The sequence below is a fragment of the Trichoplusia ni genome, chromosome 3 (genome assembly GCF_003590095.1).
Source record: "Trichoplusia ni isolate ovarian cell line Hi5 chromosome 3, tn1, whole genome shotgun sequence".
Taxonomy (NCBI): Eukaryota; Metazoa; Arthropoda; class Insecta; order Lepidoptera; family Noctuidae; genus Trichoplusia; species Trichoplusia ni.
Genome location: NC_039480.1, coordinates 19,357,254 through 19,385,048, shown reverse-complemented (window position 1 = coordinate 19,385,048; position 27,795 = coordinate 19,357,254). Strand labels below are relative to the sequence as shown.

Genomic DNA, 27,795 nt, shown 5'->3' with positions numbered 1-27,795 from the left:
CTTACTTTAGACACAACTTTATCATACAAAGGATGTTTCTAACCGACTTTAAAATAGGAGGAAGTTCTTTAATATAATTTTTCCCACGTTTTTATACACACACTTTCTTGTTTGTTTGTCGTTTCGGTTGGATTATTGCAACTCAATTTTGAGGCACTTCGCGATAAGCTAGCAGGCTGAAATTTTCAGGGTAGCTTCAAACCCGATGACAATGCAATTTACAACTATAAAAACGGCTGTACCGATTTTTATAAAATTTTCATGGACTGACGTCTAGATTTTTTCATCTATTATTTTTTAATTAGATTCTTTGCTTCTAGCCTGTAACTGTTTAATTCTAACTGGGACTTGCACTGCTGGTAGGTCGACGCTGTTCGCCCGACGTCGGACATCTTGGATTTCTGCGTTTTGGCGCGAAAACGTCGTTTCTTGTGTCGGACGCTTCCGGTTTAATTCGGATTGAGTCCCACCTGTAGAATGGATGATAAGGTTAGGTTAGACATTTTAATTTTCTTGTTAAATTAATGGAATTTACGATGTGATACGATTTTGTAGCTGAAAATAATGGAGGACTTTTTCAATTTAATGTATAGTTATTAAGGCATTCTCGCAACTTTTTTATAATCTTATTCTTGTCTGATTTATATTGCCTAATTAAATTCGTACTCAAATTTCACTATTTACTAAAAACTACTAAAACAGAAAATTATTCGTTGCCAATAATAAAACAATAATAATAATTGCCATTTTTTTACCTACATACATAATAAATAAGAGCAAAAATCATTTAATAAACACATAAATAATAATAAAAATATATTTCAAAACATCTGAAACATAGAATATAATTTAAATAAAAAATAAAGTCTTGAAAAGGAAAGAAAAATATTGCAAATAGAAGAAGAAAGAAACAGCATAATTACAGCTATTTAAAAGAATTTAGAAGAATAGCGATAGAAGAAAAAATATAATATAAATATTATTATATTATTTTTTGTGTGTATAAGCTATCCCATCACCATAAAGGGGGAAAAATATATGTCAGTAATTTAGAAAAGAATTGCTTGTGCTTAAAAAAACTAATATGTGCCAAAAATCGTGAATATAATCAATTCAAATGTCTCACACAATGCTCGTGTTTCAGTGCTTGTCAAAGAAAATCATAATACATGCAAATATACAAATATGATGTATAAAAATAATTTTGTACGGCTCGGGATTCAAACCCGCTAAAAATCAGTTGTATACTCTAACCTAAGTACAAAACAGATCTTATTATGAAGATGTTTTAATGGCATTAATTTACAATCAATATTTACAGTTGTTTACAATTTTGATCAAGTGTAAACCACTTTTAAATTTACAATTTTACAACAGAAATGATCAAATTGAACTTAAAAAAAATAAAAAACTATTAAACTTGCAGATACTTAATTTTGATTTACACTTCTAACACCAGGGCCCCAATTCTGCTATTTACAACGGTCGATGAATGAATGAAATTTGTCTCAAAATGAAAATTTTCGTATTCTCTTAAGCAAAATTGTAAACTCAGTACGGGACGGTACACTCAAGGTCAATGCAATTAAATTCCAATTATTGTATTGGCAAAATGCTTAAGAGAATAGGAACAATTTCAAATTTAATCCAATTGCCATTCATTCATCGGCCGTTGTAAAATAGCAGAATCGGGGCCCCGTTTGTTTACAACTGATCAAATTTGTAAACTTATCAACTATTTCTAGTTAACATTCTTTGATCAAACATACATTTGTCACAGTCCTGCTTACCTAGCAACGGACCTGTTTAAATAATTAGATATTTCAATTATCAATTTTAAACATACCTAAAATCGACACATATAAAAATATTAATTAAGTGTAAGCCTAATCTCGCATGTAAACATTATTATATTTAACTTTGTCATACATGTGTATTTTGCTCAAAAAAAAACAAAGAGAGAGAGAGAGGAAGAGACCTGCGCTTGGCGATGGGATATTTATGAGCTGGTATTATTAGACGTGTCAAATATAATATCATTGGTAAAAGCATAACTTTAATAATTAAATAAATGCGGACAACATCACATACATTGTTCTGAACCCAAAGTAAGTTGCTAGAGCACTTGTGTTATGGAATTCAGATACAACGAAGGTACCACAAACACTCAGACCCGAGACTATGTAGAAATAAGAATTTTTACATTGACCCGACCGGGGATCGAACCCGGGACCTCAGAGCTAGTGACACCTTGAAACCGGTGCGTACGCCACTCGACCACGGAGGTCGACAAAAACCTTTTAATAATTGGTTGTTACCCAAAAGATCAAAACGTCTGTAGAGAGCATTCATTATTTACATCCGCGAGTTAACTTTATTAGTATACGGTAAATCGGGGTGAATAGAGTTTCAAGGGGTGAATAGACAATAGTGTTTAGGAGGTTACATGAATATTTTCTTACATTAAAACGCCTAGACACAGTTAATTTATGAAATACTTGTGAGTTTGCGTATAATCTTTACGTTTTGTCTAGTTAAACGTCCAAATTTTAATAAAAAACTCTGTTTCTATCCACCCCGAAAAACCCTCTATCCACCCCGTTACTTACATTTACCTGTAAACAACAACATTTAACAAGAGAATACTATTTAAAAACTTATTTTACCAAGTTTACATCACGTCAAACATGTAAATTACTCAAACAGCTCTGTTTACATTCGGTCAAATTATGTAAACTAATTAGTATCGACCTCTCGTAGTTTACAACGAGAGTAAGCTTACACAGATTACCACGATAGCTGGTATACTTGTTAACACTGCCCTTCGTGTAAATTGTGTTGGTTATTGTGAAAATAAAACCGGATAAGAGCGATTAGAACTCGCGCAAGAAATCTAGGATGTTTTTTTTTATTCAAAACATTTATTATTTTATGTTACATATAATTATTGACTTTGCAGTTGTAACGGCTTATGAGGTTCAGTCGGTCAGAATGCTTTATAGAATTCTTTATAAAATTCTTTATAGAATGCTTCATCGGAATGCTTTATAGATTTTTCCTTTATGACATGAGTTTCTTAAAATAGTATTTAGACGAAAATTCCATAGACTTTCAATAATTATTTATTATTTAATTGCTTTGGAACCATTACTAATTTAAACTGAAAGCATATTCTAAGTTGGTCTTTATAAGACTGACAGAATTAGTTTATCGAAATCGGTCAAGCTGTTCGAAACACACCGAAACTTAAAGACAAGGAACAAAGGACACCAAATTCACATTAAATAAATATCAATACATACTCGCAGATTAAAAATGTAAAGTAGGGTGGAGGAGATACAAAATTCATTTAAAAAGTACTTTACGATCACATTTTTCAATGCTAGCTTTCTGACAATACAGAGTTGTCATCTTCAGATCAACTTTTTGATCGAATCATCATTCGTTTCTTAGATAATGTTCAATTGAATACTTCCATGATCATTAAAAATAACAACAAGGGTATATTATTACACGTTTCATACATTGTTTCAAAAATAAAAGGATTGAACAAGTAAAAAAGAAATAAATAAAACTATATTGGGTTCAGGTTATTTTAATAATTAATACGTCCGATCAAGTAAGAATTCTTTTATTGTCAACTAAGAACAAAAACTACTGACAACTGCGAAAAAACAACCGCACTTCAAACATCAGAAAAATAAAACATTTTAAATTCAAACTATGACAAAGGAGGTCAATCTCATTATAAAGTTTATAATCTAACACTCCCACTTAAACTTTATAATGGAATCCAATACCTACATACTAAATTACTTCTACACACTTTATAACAGGATAAAAATATGTTGCACATAACAATATTAACAATATCCTAGAATCAATATCTGAGGCAAAATCAGAATCAGAATAACCCATTAACTCACTTTTACAATTATAAGCAATACAAATATCTATTGTCTTTATTAAATATCTAATTATTCTTTTGACAGCATTGACATGATTCTTATTTGGGTTATTTAAATATCTACTAACTATATTTAATGAATAAGCTAAATCAGGTCTAGACACTATTGACAAAAACATTAGGGCTCCCACTGCTTCCCTATATGGAAAGTTTGTTGCATTTTCGCCGTCGTTTTTCATCAAAATAACATTATTATCAGCAGGGGTACTACATGGAGTGGCTTCAAACATATTAAACTTTTTAATCAAGTGCTTTATATACTGCTTTTGACTTATTACAATTGAATTATTACTCTTAGTTATCTCCATACCAATAAAAGTATTTAAATTCAAAACCTTTATCTTAAAATTATTTTTAAGGTCATTAATTATATGTACTAATATTTCCTTATTTTCTGATAACAACAAGGCGTCATCAACATATAATAATAAAATAACTCTGAAATTATTGAAACATCCAACAAAAACACAGTTGTCTGAAGGACATACTTTAAAACCATAGTTACTCAAAAATGAAGAAAATTTTCTATTCCAACAACGAGAGGATTGCTTTAAACCATACAAAGATTTAACTAACTTACATATTTTTCCTTGCTCAGCCTGGACACCTTCAGGCACCTCCATGTAGACATCTTCCAGCAATTCACCATAAAGAAATGCCGTTTGAACATCGAACTGCTGTATTTCATAATTCTTTTGTGCTGCAAGAGATAATATAACTCTGATAGAGTCATACCTGGTCGTCGGTGAAAACGTCTCCTTGAAATCAACATCTCTTACTTGAGTAAATCCACGAGCACAAAGACGAGCTTTGTATCTACTAATATTACCTTCTGGATCTCTCTTTACACAAAATACCCATTTTGAAGTTACAGTTCTTTCATTGTTTCTATCGACTAGTTTCCAGGTTTCATTCTCTTCAATTGATTGTAATTCTTCTCTTATAGCTTCTTTCCATTTATTACTATCTTTACATTTCATAGCTTCTTCGTATGTTTCAGGAACCTCATACTCACAAAAGTTTGCTTCTTCATATCTTACTCTTCTAGATCGTAGTGTAATGTTTCTTTCTTCATCACTGGAAATTATTTGAGAAGGTTGATATGTTGGATCATTTTGGCTATTTGTGCTTTCATAACTAATATCTGATAAATTTTCATCCTCCATAGAAGTTTCTGGTAAGACTTTACTTTGTTTCTGTATGGGTAAAGACTGTTGAGGTGTTAAAATATCATTTATCCCATTCTCTTCTATGCCGCTAGTTATGTCAATTGAAGCACAATTTTTATTCAGTACTAGTGGTTTGGTTTCGTTGAAGCGTACATTTCTACTTATTGTTATTCTTCCAGTGTTAACATTGAGCATTCTGTAATTTTCGTCCTCATATCCTACTAGCATTAGTTCAATACTCTTCTTATCTAACTTCTTTCTCTTTTCATCAGATACATGAACATATCCTTTTGAGCCAAAAACTCTTATGTGCTCAAGATAGGGCTTCTTTCCATTCCATAGCTCATATGGAGATACATCTTTTGTTTGTGAGGATGAACTCCGGTTCAATAAATATACAGAACAGTTTACTGCTTCAGCCCACAACTTTAATGGTAAGTCACGAGCATGTAACATAGATCTTGCACTTTCCATAATTGTACGCATTTCTCGTTCGGCTCTTCCATTCTGCTCTGGAGTGTATGGTGCTGTACGTTCATGAATTATTCCTTCACGATCTAAATAGTCTCTAAAATCATTGTTAATATACTCACGTCCATTGTCTGTGTGCAGTATTTGAGTACCACGACCCAATTTATTCTTCAATATTGCATTATACTTTTTAAAACAATCTAGGGAGTCGCTTTTATGTTTAATCACATATATATGCCTGAAACTGGTAGCACCATCTTTAAATAAAATGAAATATCTTGCACCCGATATGGATTCATGTTCTAAAGGCCCACATACATCACTATAAGTCAATTCTCCAGGTTCACATTGTCCTCTGTGAGACTTATGAAATGGTATGCGACTCTGCTTACCGTATTGACATGCTTCACAAGTAAAGTTGTTATCATCTGTGAAGGTGACCGGAATTGCACCATTCTTACTCATATTTAGCACTTCTTTGACATTTAGATGTCCCAAACGTTCATGCCAGACTTTTAGACTTGATTGTACTACATTACATTTTTCTTGCACAATACTTTTGATATTTATTTCATAAAGATTGTTTTCTTTTAATGTTGCAGTCATAACAACACAGTTGTTCTTCATTATTAAGGCATCTTTGTTTCTTTTGACAATGACATAACCTTTTCTAGTCACCATACCTTCTGAAAATAAATTTCTGCGTAACTCTGGTACATAGAGTACATCTTCTAAAATGCTCTTCTCCCATTTTCCATTCACACATCTATTGATTAATATATTTCCATGACCTTGCACTGAGAGTATTTTCTTATTTCCCAATATCACAGTTCTATCATTATTACTCTGATCGTATTCTTGTAACTCACAAAAATAATCATGTCTGTATGACATGTGCGCAGATGCACCACTGTCAAGAATCCATACATCTGTATTAGTTTCAGATTGTAAACATTGTTCTGCACTAAATGCTAACATCTTTTGCTCTTGAGGTTTCCTCTCAGATTTCTTTGGGGCTCGACAGTCTCTTGCGAAATGTCCTCTTTTGTTGCAATTGTAACATATGAAACGATGTCTCTGTTGACCCGACCTTGTACTGTGGTTATTACTGGTACTGTTTTGTTGATTCTGAAATTTATTCTGTTTTGTAAAATTCTTTGTAGCTACTAAGGCAATCTCAGCTTCTTCTTCATTTGTCAGGCTAGCTTCCTCATCTAATAATCTTGCAGTAAGATTGTGAATTGTTTGTGATTTTGGATCTAAGGATAACCAAGCTTGACGTAATGATCTATATTTTGCAGGTAAAGTGCTTAGTATTTTAGTCATAATAGCTGTGTTACTTATTTCTTCACCACTTTCCTTCAGCTGTTTTGCTAAATTCTCCACATTAGCTACGTGTTTAGCAATGCTGTCAGTCGGCGACATCTTGTATTGATAAAACTTTTCGTGCACCATCATTTTGTTTAGTTCAGACTTTGCTTCATAGATAGATTCCAATTTTAACATTATTTCTCTTGCCGTTTCACAGTTTTCAATAAGCGAGATTTGGCCGAGATCCATTGAGGACGTTATGATGAACATTGCCATCCCGTCATCTCTTTCCCACTGTGTATCAGCGACCTTGGGTTTTTCCTTCTTGATATTTAATCCTTTTGCTTTTAAAGCACAATTAATTTGAAATTTCCATTGTCTGAAATTGTTGCCGCAAAACTTCTCAATTTTCATGGAATTGTTAACCTCCATGATTTATTACGTTATTCGAGCCGGAACTATTATTACTTTCACGAACTAAAACGTGACTGCTCTTTACTTATCGACAAACGCGTATTCTGGGCCCATAACCTATTGGGTTCAGGTTATTTTAATAATTAATACGTCCGATCAAGTAAGAATTCTTTTATTGTCAACTAAGAACAAAAACTACTGACAACTGCGAAAAAACAACCGCACTTCAAACATCAGAAAAATAAAACATTTTAAATTCAAACTATGACAAAGGAGGTCAATCTCATTATAAAGTTTATAATCTAACAAACTACAACGTAAAATGTTAACCAACAGGATTTACACTTAAGGCGCACACACACACAGCGACAGTGCTCACCTAAACACATGTGGACATACCCTTACGCTGGGGCTCCGCCTCGTCGGGGGGCGAAGTCTCGCAGCCGTCGGCCCGCGTCCGCGCCCCTAACTTAGGCGTGCTGTAAGTCATGCGGGTTGTGCGAAAACAGTGCCTTTATGTTCCGTTTTTCAGTTATTTTTCAATCAATTTTGGAGTTACGCTCATTTGGGAGACAGGTTTAAGACATTTAAAGTGAAGAAAAGCGTCAAAATCGTTCGGATTCGCAACAATAAGGGTTCCGTACTAATAGGCTATGAAAACAGAATTTTATTAAATAAACCCGATTTAGTAGAGAGTCAGCTTGCTAACGTTCATTTAAAGTTTAGAATATTTTTAATTGATTTTACGGTGACAGATCCGACGACAAACTGTCTTGAGTCAAATGAGCGCTCGCCGTAAGACGTTACTTAAAATAATCTTTGATAAAGGTCACTTGTGGAAACGTAATTAATAAATAAATAATAATATTTAAATAAATGTGGACAACATCACATACATTGTTCTGAACCCAAAGTAAGTTGCTGAAGCACTTGTGTTATGGAATTCAGATACAAGGAAGGTACCACAAGTAACATTTACTATTTCCCTAACTTTGACCATTAAAAAACTAAATAACTTCAACTTTATTCAAGATTAAAAATCTATTTTGCAAGACTGGAAAAGTAATAGCAACTTTCATGTGAATAATAGGGATGATGACTGGGTATAAAAAGAAAAAATCTCATTCGTCCCTCAGTTAGATAATTGAAAAGTATGAGACACGTGTTTTTTCCTTTTTCAGACAAACTAGAATTGACAAAGATTAACTGCTTTAAAGTTTAGGAGAGGGGGCTTGTGACGTAACGATAGAGTAAAATTTATACTCAATCGTGACGTCACGCGTAAGTTTAATTCACTGTAATTTGGTCATTTATGTCTGCGGGACAAATTAAAAAATACGTATCCATTATTATACAAAAACTACAAGACGGACACTGCAAAAAAAAATTGTCATCATTATTATTCATACTTAAAATAATATATTTTTGAACAAAACTATCAGCTATTAAAGAACTACTCGGTAGTGAAGGAAGAAACCGCTTTAAAGTGCTTTTAACGAGATTTATGACCGCACGGATAGCCGAGTGGTTGAGGTCACCACACCAGACCCACTGCGCGACGTGTTAGTTCGATCCCCGTAGGACAAGCGTTTGTGTGATCCACGAATGCTTGTCCTGAGTCTGGGTGTCTTTGTGCATGTGATTTGTATGTTTGTGAAACCCAAGACACAAGGATTAAATCCCTTAATGTGGGAGTCGTTTTTTACAACAAAATAAAATTTGCTTCCACAATACCTCGAAAAGATTATCTTTAAGTGACGTCTTTTAATTCAAAAAAGGTTAAACCTTGCCAATTAATAGCTGTTTGTTACTTTAAAGCCAATTAACTGCCACCGTTGAGAGGGCATTACCAACACCAAAAACAAATGGACGGACAGAAAACCAACCCAAAGATACACTGTATTCTAGTGTACTTAACTTTTTGACCATCATAGTCAAATATTTGACTGTGATGTTCAAAATTTGAGAAGTTGTTTTAAAACAGTTCTGAATATTTTTATTGGGTCTGGTCACATCCCTACTAATATTATAAATGCGAAAGTCTGTCTGTTTGTCTGTTACGCTTTCACGTTTAAACCACTGAACTGATTTAAATTAAATTTGGTACAGAGATAGAGTTGACCTTGAGAAAGAACATAGGATAGTATTTATCCCGGACTTTTAAAGAGTTCTCTTGGAAACGAGATATAACCGGCCTCGACGCGGGCGAAGCCGCATAGAAATGAACAAATTTCATCGAAACAGCCATTTTAAAAGACTGAAAAAATTTTCAATATCTGAAAACGCCAGCATTGAGCTAGCGTGGTGATCAATGCACAAACCATCCCCATTTATAGGGTAGTTCATTTATCTAAACCTTGCTAATTATCATTCTTGTATCTGGGCCCCAATTCTGCTATTTACAATGGCCGATGAATGAAATGCAATTGGATAAATTTCAATTTATTCCTATTCTCTTAAGCATTATGCGAATAAAATAACTGAAAATTAACCTTGAACGTACCGTCATATACTAAATTTAATATATATAATAATATACCCACAACATTCACTCAACGCCATCTATTGTCAAACTAAGCAGACTTTTATTATGAGTACTAGACAACTGATAAACATACTTATGTATTTCTAAATACATACATAATATAGATAAATTACACCCAGACACAGAACAAAATGATCATGCTCATGACATAAACATTTATCCTGTTTGGGAATCGAACCCACGACCTCCGATATAGCAGTCAGGGTCACTAACCACTAGACCCACAGGCCCGTCAAATTTATAACGAAAAATGCTTAAGAGAATACGAAAATTGAAATCTTAAGGCAATTTTCATTCATTCGTCGGCCATTGTAAATAGCAGAATTGGGACCCTGGTCCATAGACTAAATTACTATGTTGTCTATGACTTACTTCTGCTCGAAGAGTATCTTGGTCAGCCTGGCGACTTCGCCCCTCAGCTGGTGAAGTTCCTTGTCCTTGGCTTTCGACTCTTGCTCCGCTGTCCTCTCCCTGGCTATGAGCTTGGCTCGGATGTCATCAAAACTGTGAAATGTATTATTGTTACACAATTATGTGAAGTCATTTACGTGTCAATATTTAACTACGTCATCTAGTCTCAAACTAAGCAAAGCCTGTATTATGAGTAGTGGACAATCATATAAACATACATACATTATGGACATATTGCACCCAGACACAAAACAAAAGATCGTGCTCATTTAACAGTCTTTTGTTCTGGGTGAGTTTCGAACCCAGGACCAAATCGATTCTACAATTAAAAAATCTAAAAATTCTGAACTATTAGACATACAGGCCACTCAGACTTTGACATCAATTTTATAGTATTTTCTAAAGAGCTTCTCAGGTTAATGTATAAGCCCATGTCAATCACAAATAACGCAGTTTTCTATTGGTAAGAAAAAGAACGAAATTGATTCAACAGATCATGAGATTACCCCGAACAAAATCACAAACTTTTACCTTTTTATGACATTAAGACAGAAAACTTAAGCTATCATACCCATAAATCAAACAATTTGTCAAAAAACAAAATCCCCTGCTGAGAATTTTAAATATTTCAAAATATAAACTGTAGACTTTTTCGTTTCGCCTAGACTAAATACATTTGAGTTTCTACTCACAGTTTCCTCAAACAGGCGCATTTCCTCGTAAGATGCTCAATCTGATCTTTGGACGCGTTTTCCGCTTGTTTTAGCTTCGTTGCATCTTCTGATCTCTTCTCTCGTAGCTCTTTCTCCCTCGCCAGTGCCTCTCTATCGTTAGTCGGTTAAAGGGAGGTAGTTATTAAAGAATCATAATTTATATGGTTGGCCGATTGTTGGGACTTTACCTTAAGCCGATTGTAGGTGCTCTTACCCTATTTCAGTGTTGCCAGTTAAGGATTTTTTTATTTTGTCAGGATTGAAAAAAGGTTTTAATATTGTTAAAGTAAATCTAAAAAAAAAACTTAGTAGCTTAGTAGAAAACGTTTTATGGCAACACTCGGCTGTATGTGTAGGTTGTGTATCAATAATTGAAGATTCATTTACGTTTAATTTTTATTTCTTTTTCACACAAAATATAATAATATTTCATAATCATATAAAAATAGAAAAAAACACAAACTTATGTTGTAAATGAGAACAATTTGAGCAATGGATGAATGCTAAAATGAATAAAACTAAAACGAAGAAAATAGCGAAAATAAATAGATAATTAAGAAAAATTATGTTCAAAACCTGCCTTGAAAAGTATTTATAGTGGTTAGCTTTCGGTATCATGATCCATTGAACCATGAACCATTTGAAATTGATACAAAGGTTTTTCAACCATTCGACCATTCGTATTTATCAGGAATAACCGTCTATTTTCATTCACAGGGGAGCTCGTGGCTAAGCTATAACCGCATAAGTGAATCGATCACAGGTTAAGCTATGCTTGACGCGGTTGGTCCGTGGATGGGTGAACATGTTTGTCATAACTAGTCCCTCCGTGTTTCGGAAGACATGTTAAGTTGTGGGTCCCGGCTGTTATTCCTACATCTTTGACAGTCGTTACAGGTAGTCAGAAGCTTGAAAAAGTCTGACAGCCAGGCTAACCAAGGGGTATCGTGTTGCCCTGGTAACTGGGTTGAGGAAGTCAGATAAGCAGTCGCTCCTTGTAAAACAATGGTTGTAACATTCAAGCTTCTGACTACACGTAACGACAGTCAAAGATGTATGATGTAAACGTGGCTTATTTTTTGATCAACTCCCTACTAATATTATAAATGCGAAAGTAACTCTGTCTGTCTGTCTGTTACGCATTCACGTCTAAACCACTGAACTGATTTAAGTGAAATTTGATACAGAGATAGAGTTGACCTTGATAGTTTTATCCCGGACTTTTGAAGAGTTCTCTTGGAAACGCGATATAACCTACATCGACGCGGGGGAAGCCGCGGGCGAAAAGCTAGTGTAAATATATATTTTTCAAATACCTATTTATTTTGCTATTAATCTCCTTTTGATGACTAGATCATGAGATACAATAATATGTGTGATTGTGATTATTATGAATTCAGTCCAATTGGCAGTATTTACAATAATATAATATTAAAAACACTGTTTTTATTGTTAGTTTTGGCGTAGCGATTCTACAGATCCTTATTAATATTATAAATGTGAAAGTAACTCTGTCTGTTTGTCTGTTACGCTTTCACGTCCAAACCACTTAACTGATTTTAATGAAATTTGGTACAGAGATAGAGTTGACCTTGAGAAAGAACATAGGATAGTTTTTATCTCGTACTTTTAAACGCGATATAACCGACCTCGACGCGCGTGAAGCCGTTATATAAACTAAATTTTCAAAACTCTATCTGTGTAAGGCTTTTTCCAAAACAGCTGTAAAATAAGCTATGAAAATAATTCTTGATGATCTTGAATAAATGACTTTGCTTTCTTGCCTGATATATTTATTTATTTAAACTTCCATGTAAAATTGTGGTACATGAGGCGGACTTAATTCCGCAAGACATTATCAACCAGTCAACCTTTGGTTCAAATGGAGAAACAACTGGAATAGGTAAGGGAAAATGAAAATCTTCTGTTTCATAATGGCTTCTGTTTTATCAAAAACTAAGCACATAGTTATATGGTGTTGACATATCTACCATTTTTTTGTATAGACAGTGCGGTAGTCCACTGCTGGCCAAATGCCTTCGAGGCCTCACTATCTATCTAGTATGTACCATTATATGTCTCCGTCTTTTTCTTTGAGGCCTCACTCACTATCTTTTTACACACCATTTATGGCTGAACAAAAAATAATACAGGCGAGAAGACTCAATTACGAACGGTCAACAACAAATATTAGGAAAGTTTTCATTTACTCAAGTATCTAGTAATTAAAACATATCTATAGAAACGGTAACGCCAATGTAACTAAAAGAACACAATTAAATTGACTTTTAAATCAATCTAAAAAAACCCATTAATTTGTTATTTTATAACCTAAATCTACATCTACAAAAAATGGACGCAATTTTCATTGAACATCGCTTTGTGGATCATTTCAGCATTTTTGGATAAAGGGGAAACAATTTGCATGCACTCTTTTCGTAAAGTATTTCTTATCGTATGGTTGATGTAAAACCTGGTGTCAGAGTGTATCCCGCCCGTAGACCTCTGACGTGACGCAACACACCCTTGAAACATTCTCAGGAGGTTTCCTCACTATTTTTTAGAGTTTTGTGACTATAGGTAGTATTATAAAAAATAAAAAAACAGTCCTAGGTGTCCTGTTTGCTTGTTCAAATGTAAATAAATGTCAAATTGTTTACATACTTAACGTATTTTAAACGAAAATCTACTCAACTGAAATTTATCAATGAATTAGCATCTAAAATTCAAAATTTTAAATACAAATTGTTTGTTTACACTCGCTCAAATATGTAAACAAAATTTACAAGTGATCAGAAATGTAGATTTGACTTTTTTCTACAATTTTCGCTTAGTTGCTGAGTTTATTACGACGGAGTCTAGCGGCCAACGCCGCAGCAAGAGCTAGTATGGCCGCGATGAGAGATATACGGAGGGAGCAACCCGCCCACGCACACAGCAACAGCGCCAGTACCCCCACACTGTATATATATACAATACACTGTCCTACCGTCGTTATATAATGACTTTACGTTATATAAGTTTAAATGGCACCCACCGTGGGGCTAATCTGTCTCTTAAAATTTTGTATTAAAGACTTTTACACATGAGGCAATGTAAATTGTCCACTATTAAAGTTGGCTTTTTTATTTATTATGTAGAAAGCTGTTTTGTAAAGCTGGTGGTCTGTTGAGCCAGGTGTTGCGGATTCGATTCCTGTCTGACATTATTTTTTTCCATTGCTTTTTTATGAGATAAGAGACAAAGATGAGAATACAAGCCGACAGATCGCCTGCAACACCGGAAGAGTTATAATTTCGTTGTCGGGCTTAAAGAAAGAATACGCTCTTTTCGTTCTTGTTGTATCTAACTTAATTGTGACATTACTCTGACTTTCCACATTAATATATTATATTTGAGCGAACCGTCATTGACCACACTGTTGGTTAATTTACCGATAAACTTACCACTGTCACTTGTCTAAAGGAATGAAATCGTCAGATATTGGAAAATTACATTGGCTCATGTAAAAAATAGTCTTTATTATGCACTAATAGAATGAAAATTTAAAGAGACGGATCGGCCCCACGGTGGGTGCCATTAAAAACGACCTAATATTTTAATTAAAATAACACAAATGAATGTTTATTTTTAACTCTTAAATATAACATTATTGAAATATTGCCTTTTGGACATCATTTTTGATGATTTCATTGTGTATGGTATAATAATGACTTGTGTGGTTTTGTGTATTAAAATAAATTAAAAGGTGTCTTTCAATTATTTAAATTAAACTTATTTAAAGTCCTAAGCTTTGTAAGTCGGCTTCCAGACTCACTGACTGAGCCCCGTATGTTACCTCGCGACTGTCTATCTGACAACACAACACATGTTACTGTGACACAGTAGCACATAGTAAGACTGCGTCACAACTGTCATGACTTGACGACTGTCAAAGATAAAATAATTATTTTTATTGATAAATTAATATAAATATTTATGAATATAACAACATTATCACAGTTAAAGACACCAATTAATATATTTAATGAGCAATGTAAATGAAAAATTAGTTAATAAATGATTAAACTAAAATTTTAATTAGTCAAAAAATATGAATAAATTTTGACATGCGTTAATGGTAGCCAAATTTGTCCAAAAGACAATATTTCAATAGAATTAGTATTAAATTTAGTTTTAGAAAGGTATTACCGTATGAACAATAGCGAGAAAACAGCAAAAATTGTGCAATCACTGCCAATAATCGATGAGACAAGATGATTTGACGGTTAAATCGCCAAATTATTGCTGTTAAATTGCTATTGCAGTTTAGGTAATACCTCTTTCGTCTTATTAGCTATTTTAGTTGATATTTAGCAGTCAACTGAAATAGCCAAAGCTAGATGATTTTAATTTTTTATATTACATCTCTTTCTTTCTAACAATGTGTGAAAAGGATAGAAGATGGTCTTTTGGAAATGAGTTTAGAATATTTCTTGTAAACAATGACAGCTGATGGCGCCATTTTGTTGCATCGTTCTTGTATACGCCAAGTCTTATATTCTGTCCTTTTCTAATCATGACTGATAGAAAGAGATGGAGAATAAAATCATTGATTAGTTAAGTTTTAGGAACAAATTTCGCTACCAATTTCGTTTGGTTTAATTAAATGATTATTTTGATAATGAGGGTCAAAATGGTGATGTATTCAAAGATTGTTGTCTAAAAGAGGTCAAGTGCGAGTCGCAATTGCGAAGAAAGGGTTTCGTACAATTATTTAGGAGAAAACGACAAAAATAATGATCGTTGCATTAGAGACCCCTAAAATTTATTTAGTTTTCTTTTCACTATTTTTAGCTTCATTAAAACGCCGACTTATTTTTGACTTTTTATTTGGATTTTTGCAACTCAATTTTGAGACACTTCCCGATAAGCTGGCAGGCTGAAAATTTCAGTGTAGCTTCAAAGCGGATGACAATGCAATTTCCAGCTAAAAACGGCTGGACTGGCGTGATAGTTAAAAACGTGGGCCTTTAGATTACTTCTCTCCAACAATTTGCAATGCACTTGAATTTTAACATTGTCTGGATTGTAAGAGAGACTGCGACCCCTGAGTTTGTTTCGACATTTCTCCTCAGGGTAGTCAGCTAAGAAATGTCGACTCCATCGTTCTCAAAAAAGACATGTAAAAGTGATGAAATATCCTATTTGCAGAATAAATGATTTCATTTCATTTCATTTCAATATTGTCAACTTAATTCACATAAAATTCCTATCTTTTGACATTCCAACCAACCTCTTAACTACACAAATCTTTGAACACATCATGTTTAACCATGCGTTAAATGAAGGTAGTCTAATATTGTGTACTAACCTCAGTTCCTGTTCGGTCACGGCGAGGGTTCGGCCGCAGGCAGCCGCCTTCAGAGCTAGGTGGTCGTATTCACTCGATTGTGTCTGCATTTGGGATTTTAATTCTGTAAGGGTTAATTTGTGGTTAATAATGAGAAAAAATAATAATGTGCAGTCGTTCTGTAAAAAGAAATTGTAATGTAGGGTATTTGACAAAAAATATACATAGGTAATTTTTTCTTATATTTTGTAAACAAAAAATCTCATGTGACGTCACTTACTAGCACTTTTTTACTAGCTAGTCATGTTTTTAGCCTCCACTACCATACTTCAATGTTTTTTATCTACCTATTTTTTTTAATGATGTGATAAATGAGAAACTCGTATTCATTATTTTGTATTTTGACAAATACCCTATTTATTAATCTAAAATTTACATCATACGCTACCGTTAAAAAAACTAGAGAAACTGGACATTATATTTATGTCTGAAACAACCGTTGCTGTTCGCGCCATCTATTGACGCTAGTGTGGACTAAACATTTTGTGCGTAGTGTCAGTGGTAATGTGTCGCCATCTAGCGACAAAGTGTATCAGACTATCGATTGGCGCCTTTTATTCGTGTTTGGCGCGCGACGCCCCCGCCATCTTTCTTCTTCTTCAACTCTTCTTGCAAGCAACACCTATTGTCATGTTGTATCGATAATTTCAGTTTTAATATATAAGTTTTATAAAAGCACAGTTAAACGTTTTATTTGGGAATCTGGACGAGAACCACCGATCCTGCACAGTTGCTTAAATGAGTTTTTTATTTCTAGTACTCGTGCATATTGCGGCAATCACTTAAACTGATCCCTAAAATATCCGCTACTAGTTAAAATAACTCAATATTTAACTCACCAGCGATCTCCTCCAACAACTCCTTCTCCCTCTTAACTCTCTCTTCTTCTCCCTCTTGCCTGCACTCTGTTTTCATTCTCGAGAGGCAGTTCTCTTTGTCAGTCATAAACCTTTCCCATTGGTCATCTGTAATATAAATAACTTATTAGCCTTGGAGATACTTTTTATTTTTGAACTAAGTTTTTGATAGATAGACAGACAATGATTTGAAATTATAAGGGTTTCTTATTTCTTTAAAAATAGACTCTCGCGAAAAGGATTGGACCTCCGTGGTCGAGTGGCGTACGCACCGGTTTCAAGGTGTCGTCAGCTCTGAGGTCCCGGGTTCGATCCCCGGTCGGGTCAATGTAAAAATTCACATTTCTACATTGTCTCGGGTCTGGGCGTAAGTGGTACCTTCTTTGTATCGGAATTCCATTACACAAGTGCTCTAGCAACTTACTTTGGCTTCAGAACAATGTATGTGATGTTGTCCGCAATTTTTAATTTTTTGTCCTTGTTTCACAGACATTCAAGTCACATGCACAAAGACACCCAGACTCAGGACAAGCATTCGTGGATCACACAAATGCTTGTCCTACGGGGATCGTACGGACTTAGGTATGATACTGGGGGTAACAACATCACTTGCTAGTAAAAAGCGTACTGGTAAGTGACGTCACACGAGATTTTAAATCCCCTACAATATTTTTTTACGAGATAAAATAAAAATACTTATCCAACATTTTTTGGAAATCTGTCTGAAGGACATAATTTTTTACCTAAAATATACTATTTTTTACTGGAAAGTAGTAAGTATTTTTTATAATAACTATCGTGAGACTGATTCATTATTAAATGATGTAATGGTTTACTCACGCGTGTTTATCGGGATCGTCCGACTAGTTTCGGAACCAACCGGAGTCCTTAATCATGAGCTGACGCGAGTGCGTAAATACGCGTGAGTAAAGCGTTCATCATTTAATAAGTGAGTAAGTAGTATTTTGTATGTATGTATTGTCTCACCCATCTCCTGGCGATGCTGTTCCTTCAGCTTGTTGACCTGTTCCATCCTCTCCGCGATGAGTTTCAGTCTGGTTGCTTCTAGAGTCTCCTTGGCCTCGCTAGCCGCTGTCGCCGCTGCCTCTTCTACTTCTTTTAACTTCTGCGACCATTCTTCTATTAACATTTCTGTGGAGTTTTAGAAGTTTATTTTGATTTGCAATTAACATAAATAATACAATGGAATCATTTAAGCTTCAGGACAGGAATTGAACCTGTATCTTCTGGCTATAATATAAAGCTACTGAAGTCATTGATTGGCCTGTTGGTCTAGTGGTTAGTGACTCTGACTGCCATACCGGAGGTCGTGGGTTCGATTCCCATCCAGGAAAAAATGTTTGTGTGATGAGCACGATCATTTGTCTACATTCTGCATAATCTAAAAATGTACATTTAAGTCTGCAATACAAGCTTTGTAAATAGCAACCGGGACCCATAATGTAACGTGCTTTCCGAAACACGGAGGAACTCGTTCTGACATAGAATGGTCACGGCTGGTCACCCATCAATACACTGAAAGTATCAAGTGTAGCTTAACCTGTAATCGTTCAACTTGTGCAGTTATAATTTAGCCACGAGCTCTTTCTAGGTCATATTTGTCATATCCTAACCTTTTTCCTTTTCGAATTTCTCCGTCATATCTTCAACTTTGTTCGCGTAGCTGATGTCTGCTTTGTCTAGGAGGTGTCTTAGCTGCATAATATCCCAATCTGCCTTACTGTGGGCCTCGGCAATGGCGCGTTCGAATTGTGTCTCTTTAGTCGCTAGGAGTTCTTTCAAGTTTTCAAACTGGAATTAAAATAATACGATAATATAAAATTCACGGGCTAACTTCATGAGAAGAGACCCGGTCCCTTTTAAAGGCGTGAACGGGGACACAGGTCCAACGCACAGAGGCCTTCATGAGAACTTTAATATACAATGTGATGGGGCATCTACTAGGGATAATTCACCTCCAATGGGAGAACAGAGATGAAAAATCCAAAGTAGATGCAAAACTATTGCAATATGTATGTAAAACTAAATAGGCTATTATATAAATGAGACATGTTAAGTGGACTAGTTCCTTAAAATTATTCGGAGAACTATGACACCTGCCTTTTTACGCATGGTGATGCAAACAGTTATTATTATCATTACTCTTTTCTGTCATGGGATAACTTCATGGGAAGATGCCCGGTTATTTCAAAGGCGTGCATGGGGACACAGGTCCAACATGCAGAGGCCTTGTTGAGAACTTTAATATGAAATGGGGTATCTAATTATTATTATTTTAGCTTTAAAAAGAGGACTCCCAAATAGGAATTCAATCCTTGTATCATGGGCGTTAGACATTCTAGTCACAAGTCACATGCACGAGAACACCCAGACTCAGGACAAGCATTCGTGGATAGCACAAACGCTTGTCCTACGGGGATCGAACTAACACGTCGCGCAGTGGGTTTGGCGTGGTGACCTCGGCCTCAGTCCGACAAATCGAAATGATACGGGAACATAAAATGTGGATAAAAACTATCCTATCCTGGTTTTAAACTATCTTTCGTCAAAATTCCTTCAGTGGTTTTTGCGTGAAGAAGGAACAAACATCCATACATATAAACTTTCCCGTTTACTATGTTTCTAGAATGATCTCATACATTTACAAAAACCAAGATAGCCAAGTGGTTGAGGTGAATACGCCAAACCCACTGTGCACGTCGTGTCGCGGGTTCGATCCTCGTCGATGACAAGAATTAGTGTGATCTACAAATGCTTGTTTTGAGTCTGGGTGTCTGTGTGCATGTGACTTGTATGTTTGTAAAACCCCGCGCGACACAAGGATTAAATTTCTTAATGCGGGAGTTGTTAAAAAAAAGAGTTTTCCCCGGTCAAGAAAACACTCTGGCTTAGTAACTTGAAGGGGCCCGGGATGTTATAGTCGGTGGGAGTCGGATATATCCCCTCGCCGTGCCCTCGACGTGAGTTGAAGTCATTAGAGTTTCACCCGGGACAAAAAATATAAGAAAGTGCTATATCCCCTCACCCTGGCGGTGACCTCCCTGAGCTTCCTGTCGGCGCTCCTGGCGTCCTGCTGCGCCTCGGCGCGCAGCTGCTGCAGCGCGGCGCGCGTGCGCTCCGCGTGCCCGCGCTCCAGCGCCGCGCGGCCCGACGCGGACGCCGATATGTGCTCCAAGCGGAGCGACTCTATTGCAGAGCTGTGCTCAGCGGATAGGCGTTGGACTTCCTATAAATAAGGGGTACGTCATCATTTGCCTAGCCTTTTCCCAATTATGAACAAGGGTTAAGTCAAAAGTTCTTCTTAACATTAAACTTACGGACAGAATAAGAAATACTAAGATCCGTGCCACAACCAAACTTTTAGACGTTACTCATAAAGCTGCTACGTTGAAGTGGAATTGGGCTGGTCACGTCTGTCGTATGCCAAACAACCAATGGGCAAAATTACCACTGAATGGTCCGTGACACGAAACCGACGTCAGCGAGGCAGACCCAGACGGAGATGGCGGGATGACCTGGATTCGTTCTTACCGAACTGGTCACTCGCGGCTCATGACAGAGACAAGTGGAAGAAGAGTGGGGAGGCCTTTGCCCAGCAGTGGGACATTCCAGGCTAATAATAAAAATAATAAGGGGTTCGCTGTCTCCTGGAAATTTAGCAGGGGTACGTGGAACCGAAAGATTGATCATCATTGGCCAAGCCTTTTCCCAAATATGAACAAGGGTTAAGTCAAAAGTCATCATTGATCAATTCTTTTCCCAACTATGTTGGGGTCGGCTTGCAATCTAACAGGATAAAGCTAAGTGTAGCTAAGTGTTTTATAAGGAGCGGCTGCCTATCTGACCTCCTCAACCCAGTTACGTGAGCAACACGATACTCAATACGTTTATTGCATTCCACAATTTGAACTTAGGTAGTAGGTACATAAGGATTATAATATACATTAGTTTTAGAGCATTGTGAGCCCTGTCGGGCATAACAAAAATAAGAATTTGAAGGAGAGCTATTAATAACATTTACAATATTAGACTGGTTGTCAGACTTTCAAGCTTCTGACTACCTGTAACTACTGTCAAAGATGTATGAATAACAGCCGGGATCCACAATTTAACGTGCCTTCCGAAACACGGAGGAAGTCGTTATGACAAAGATGGTCACCCATCTACGGACGGACCGTATCAAGCGTAGCTTAATAACACAAACCTTTTTATGCCTCTCATCTTTCTCTTTCCCACTGTTGACCTCCCTTTCCAGCAGTTCTTTCAGCCTATGTACTTCCAGCTTCAAGGCCTCCTCCCTCGTCTCAACCTTCTGCAGCTGAAGAGTCAGGGACTGGACTGATCGCTGCTGCTCGGAGACAACTCCTCGTAGCTGCTGCAGCTCAGCTACTTGTGCTGGTGAGGGTTGAGGGTTCGTCGTCAGCTGGGAGACTGTTGCTGTTAGCTGGGGACAATGAGGTAGGTGAGAAGATGATTAGAATCTCTCCTCCTAGGTTTGTTGCCTGCTGAGGGTCGAGATTCCCTGTCTTAGGAGTGGTATCTCTAACCTCTGACATAAAAAGAGGTATATTATATTTGCATTTCAAACTATTTCTGTCTGTTTGATGCCACATAACTCAAGAACGGATTAAGCGATTTCAATTTACTTTATTTTGTACTAGTAAACGCAGATTAAAATCAGAATACCCAAAAATCTTCCAAGCCCTTTCAATCGGTTCAGTTGTTTTAGCGTGAAAGCGAGACAGACAGACAGACGGAGATACTTTCACATTTATTATATTATTAGGATTAAGTTGATTTAAAAAAAACGACACCCTCATTAAGGAACTTAATCCTTGTATCGCGGGGGGTTTTACAGACACAAGTCACATGCACAAACACACCGAGACTTAGGACAAGCTTTCGTGGATCACACAAATGCTTGTCCTACGGGGATCGAACTAACACGTCGCGCACAGTGTGGTGACCTCAACCACTCGGCTATCAGTGCAGTCAAGTATTTGAGAAGAAATAGTAGTTTCTTAGGATTACGCAAATGTTAGACATTGAAATGAAACTACTTTTACGGATTTTATCGCGGTTTAATTTTAGATTTTAGTTCCCGACGTTCCGAAACCTTTGCAGGTATCATGGTCACGTTTATAATGATGAAATTCTATTTTCTCCCTTTTAAAGTACCAGGCCACCATATTCTCGAGCCACTTACCTCTTTATTATTCTTCTCGGCGTCCCTGGCTCTCTTCTCCAGCTCCCTCATCTTCCACTCGCAGTCTGCCAGCATCCTCTCAGCGCGGGCCGCGGCTTGGGACCGGGCTGCCTCGTGAGCGGCGCGCCATTTTGTTGTGTTGGCTTCAGCTGCTGTGAGGGCCTGGTAATATGATGTTAGAAATATATATACGGAAAATAATATATGTTGGGCTGTTGGTTTTTTGTGGTTTGTGGCCCTCCCAAGTATATGTTTGTATGATGAGTTCGACCATTTTTTTGTTCTGTGTCTAGATGTATTCTATACTAATTGTGTTCAATAGATCATTAATCGAGGAAGGTTTTAGGCTATAAAGCATCACGCTGCGACTAAAAGGAGCGAAGATACAATGGAAAATGTGGCAAAATCGGGGAAAAATATTAATCTTCGAGGGCTTTCGTTCAAAAATTCCTAACTTATATCTTCTAACCACGCGTATCTATATAAGTAGCTGACCCAGGGAACGTTGTTTTGCCATATAAAAATAGTGGTTGATCATGTAGGGTTGAAAATTTGGGGTTGTATGTATTTTTGTATGCTGTATAAATAAAAACATTAAAAAATACCATATAGAAATAAAAAAAATGTATTGTACACCCTTAGATTCTCAGTATTAACTATAAGCACACAAAATTTCATGAAAATCGGCCGAGCCAAACGAGGCTAACATCCAATGAGTTCAATTTCGTACACAGTGGCACGAGAATTTTATATAATACTAGCTGTTGCCCGCGACTTCGTCCGAGTGGTTAGAAGATATAAGACCTACCCTGTTTTTTCCACATTTTCCATTGTATCTTCGCTCCTATTAGTCGCAGCGTGATTGTATATACCCTAAAACCTTCCTCGATGAATGGTCTATTCAATACAAAAATATTTTTTCAATTTGAACCAGTAGCTCCTGAGATTAGCGGGTTCAAACAAACAAACAAACTCTTCAGCTTTCAAGCTTTGCTTAGTTTGAGACTACATGGAGTCTACGGTCTCTACTCTTACCTCCTGTGCTTTTTGCTCCTGCAGTATCTTCTCCTGCTCGAGTCTGTCCTTGTCTCGCTCGAGCGCGAGCACGCGCGACTCGAGCTCTGCTCTCTGCCCGAGAGCATCTTCCAGTTCCGCGCGGATCTGGCGTAGGGATTCATCTGGGGGAAGATTGTATATCATGCGAAAGTTAACGCAAATTCTTGATGAAAGGTTTTTGCTAAAGATTTTTGTATGCTCTCTATTTGAAGAGAAATAAACGTTTTTGCCACGTTTTTATACACTCATTTTTCTTGTTTGTTTGTCGTTCCAGTTGGATTTTTGCAACTTAACTTTGAGGCACTTCCCGATAAGCTAGCAGGCTGAAATTTTCGGGATAGCTTCAAACCCGCAAAAACGCAATTTCCAATTATAAAAACGGCTGGTCGGTCCAGCCGATAAAATTAGAATGGAGCGAAATTTAAAAAACGTGGGATTTTTAGATTTTTTAAATCCATCACTACTCAATTCATTTACCAGATAGTGTCTAATCAATGATTGAGAAACAGGCGCTTTGTCTTTTAAATTACTTGTTACGTGTGTTTATTTAGTCCGTCTTACCGTTTCGTCTCTGTAACTGGTCAGCTAGGTTGGAGGAGCAAGTCCTGGCTGCGGAGAGCTCCTCCTCAAGAGATCGACTCCTCTGCCGGACGAGCTCTGACTCTTTGTAGGCTGCTGCCAGCTCGCATTTTAACTCTGCAAAGCAAATGATTGGTGGTTAGTCTTTATTATCTTTAATCAATAACGGTGGTATGATTGTTCATAAGATAGAATCCCGACACCCACCAATTTTTTCCTTTCGAAACGACTCCCGCACTAAGGATTCAATCCTTGTGTCGCGAGGGATTTCACAAACATACTTATCACAAGCACAAGACACCCAGACTCAGAATAACCATTCGTGAATCACACAAATGCTTGTCCTACGGGGATCGAACTAACACGTCGCGCTCAGTGGGTTCGTGGTGACCTCAACCACTCGGCTATCCGTGCAGTTCATGCGTGCATTCATGTGTCAATTTAATTTCATCACCAATTCGAATTAAACATCATTATCGCTTGCTTTAGACAGTAAAGGAAAACTTTGCTGAAACCAGCACACTAGACAATGTTTCAAGGGTATGTTGCGTCACGTCAGAGGTCTACGGGAAGTTTAAACTCTGACACCAGGCGGTACATTACCAATAACTAACTTTAATCGTGATCTTTTTAAAACGGATTACTATCATTAGAGTTGCGAAAAACCAAGGTTTTTTCTACCAAAAAAATATCCAGATACTGTTGCCCACGGTCCCACCTGCTTCAAATAGAAAATGATCCCACGGCAACATAAAATCGGGATAAAACTATCTATCTTAATCCTGGTTACAAACTATCTGATCTGTGAACCTAGTTTCGTCTAAATCTGTTCAGTGGTTTTTGCCTGAGGAACAAACAGTCATACGTAAAACTTTCGCATTTATTACACTAGCTGTTGCCCGCGACTTCGTCCGCGTGGTTAGAAGATATTAGTTATGATTTTTTTTCTTCGCTCCTATCAGTCACAGTGTGATGGTATATAGCCTAAAAACTTCCTCGATGAATGGTCTATTCAACATATTTTTTTTTTTAATTTGAGAAATTTCCTGTGATTAGCGCATTCAAACAATCAAACAAACTCTTCAGCTTTATATATTAGTAAGATTCCCACAACATTGAAAAACAGTCTTCCAGTTGCAAACTAATTTAAACATCACATTATACGCAATTAAACATGATACAAGGATATTTCGGAGCCAAAAATCTCGATCGTTTCCTGTAATTAATGCAAGCTTCGAGATGCTTCCATCATGTGTTAAATATAGATGTTTGATTGCATTCCCGCTTACAACTTGACAAGTAGATGCGTTGATCCTGGGCCCCTATTCTGCTATTTCACAATGGCGGATGAATTAATGGCAATTGGATTAAATTTGAAATTATTCCTATTCTCTTAAGTATTTTGCCAATGCAATAATTGGAAGTTAATTGTATTGACCTTGAGTGTACCGTCCCGTACTGAATTTACAATTATTGTGTAGAAAAATGCTTTAGAAAACCCGAAAGTTTCACAAATTTCATTCATTCATCGAATCGTTGTAAATAGCAGAATTGGGGCCCTGAATGGTTTATATCAGGGCCCCGATTCTGCTTTTTACAATGGCTAATGAATGAATGGAAATTGCAATAAATTTGACACTATTCGTATTCTTAAGACGTTATCAACCTCCTTGACCTCCTTAACTCAGTTATTGAAGCAGCAATAAACCCCTTGGTTAGACTGGTTGTCAGACTTTCAAGCTTCTGACTACCTGTAATGACTGTCAAAGATGTATGAATAACAGCCGGGACCCACGATTTGACGTGCTTTCCGAAACTCAAAGGAACTCGTTATGACAAAGATGGTCACCCATCTACGGACCAACCGCGTCAAGCGTAGCTTAACCTGTGAATCGATTCACTTATGCAGTTATAGCTTAGCCACGAGCTCCTACTAAAAACTATTTATTGCTTTTCAAATTCTTGCTATACATAAACGAAATACCAAAGACAGTATTATTGTCGTAGAAAATTCCAAACAGTGCAGTCTTGACATGGTTTTTAGCAGTTTCAACCATTAATTGTCAGTTTTAGTAGTCAGAATGACATTTTGGAAAACGGTTCGAATGATTATCTTAATCTTTATTTATAGTTTGTTTTTATGTTGTTTTTATCTGTGGGTTTAAAGGAATGTTCTGTTTAAGCGTATTTATTTATATTTCTTAACATGAATAATGTAGAAATGCGGTCTTAATGCTTGAGGCATTTTCTACAAGTCAACCAAAGGGCGATGCAGAGATATCAAGAAGTAGGTGACGTAAGACGAATGTTTCAGGATTGATGACAGCGCTAGTGCAATGCGGGTTGGCGATTTCAGATTCTAATATTTGGAATCCATGTTTCATCACGATAGCGGGATTGTCCGATAGGGTTACAACGGCCCTGGTATATTAATGGAAAAGAAAAGAACAAATTCTGTCAATCTCTTCCGCTCAACCCAAAGTAGGAGGGACAGAAAAAAAAGTTTCCTCACCATGTCTCCTTCACCGTTTGCCAGTTTGGTCTCAGAACATTAAGACGTACGTAAACTTTGAAAAAGTCACGTTACATTGCCTGCGTTGGGATCGAACCTGCACCATGTTCATACAAATCTATGCATATAACCTCGAAGCCACCACATACTATGCTTTAGCTGATACTACATCAAAAGTATTCATCGTATGTGCATTGAAACGGCGACAGACTAATGGTCTAACAATGTCGACATGGTACACAAATAAAGTACAGTTGCGTGCATATAACGTGTATGAAGGATTGCACGCATAGCCATACACCGACACAAAAACGCGGATGACGTAGCACGGCGGTTCAGGTTTAGTCAGTAAGAGTCTGACGCTACAGGTTAATTCCCCGAGGGAGCGGGTATCGGGGGACTCAACACGCTAGAATGACATTCAATTTCGGGTTCAAGAGTATGTCGTGAGTACCCGGTTCTGTCAGGTTGTCACAATATCGCCTTGGTAGTTTGTTAGAAAAGTACTGCCTCACAAGACACCCAGACTCAGAACAAGCATTCGTGGATCAGACAAATGCTTGGCGAAGATCGAACTCGCGACACGTTAGGCTCATTGGTTTTGGAGGAGGGACCTTATACCTCTTGACTTTCCGTGCGTCATCACCGGCCCAGCCTTTTCCCAACTCTGTTGGGGTCGGCTTCCAGTCTAACCGGATTCAGCTAAGTACCAGTGTTTTACAAGGAGCGACTGCCTATCTAACCTCCTCAACCCAACCTGTGCAACACGATACCCCTTAGTTAGACTGGTTGTCAGACTTTCAAGCTTCTGACTACCTGTAACGACTGTCAAAGATGTATGAGACTGTGACCCCTGAGTTTGTTTCTTCTCAGGGTAGTCAGATAGGAAATGTCGACTTCAGCGTTCTCAAAAAAAAAAGGACTTGTTAAAGTGATGATATATCCTACTTAAAGAATAAATGATTTCATTTCATATCATATGAATAACAGCCTGGACCCACAATTTAACGTGCCTTACGAAACTCCCCTTTCCTTGCAGTCTTGCTCTAAATGTTGGCCCCGACGATACACGTTTTGAAAGTTGGCATCTATCCAAAATGGTGGGCACTTTCTTCTGTAATGACTCAGTTACAATAAAGGTCTAAATATTTATCTTTTGTTTTCAATGTTG

At 36.7% G+C, this 27,795-nt stretch overlaps 1 protein-coding gene across 4 annotated transcripts in view; it reads right to left on the bottom strand.

Moving 5' to 3' along the window:
* Positions 1–209: 209 nt before the first annotated feature.
* Positions 210–27,795, bottom strand: part of LOC113492299 (golgin subfamily A member 6-like protein 22) — a 72,752-nt gene continuing 45,166 nt past the window's right edge. For 2 of the 4 annotated variants that reach the window (XM_026869745.1, XM_026869742.1), the window contains 13 exons: positions 24,095–24,229; positions 23,513–23,655; positions 22,478–22,639; positions 21,476–21,715; positions 20,297–20,497; positions 18,885–19,062; positions 18,238–18,402; positions 17,233–17,358; positions 16,355–16,457; positions 10,981–11,112; positions 10,250–10,381; positions 7,732–7,811; positions 210–470 (listed from right to left, as the gene is read on the bottom strand). In XM_026869745.1, coding sequence (XP_026725546.1) covers positions 298–470; positions 7,732–7,811; positions 10,250–10,381; positions 10,981–11,112; positions 16,355–16,457; positions 17,233–17,358; positions 18,238–18,402; positions 18,885–19,062; positions 20,297–20,497; positions 21,476–21,715; positions 22,478–22,639; positions 23,513–23,655; positions 24,095–24,229 — 1,970 coding nt within the window. In that variant the 3' untranslated portion in view covers positions 210–297. Of the gene's footprint in view, positions 471–1,790; positions 1,803–7,711; positions 7,812–10,249; positions 10,382–10,980; positions 11,113–16,354; positions 16,458–17,232; positions 17,359–18,237; positions 18,403–18,884; positions 19,063–20,296; positions 20,498–21,475; positions 21,716–22,477; positions 22,640–23,512; positions 23,656–24,094; positions 24,230–27,795 lie in introns of all 4 variants that reach the window. The other 2 variants (XM_026869744.1, XM_026869743.1) reach the window with 2 other exon arrangements.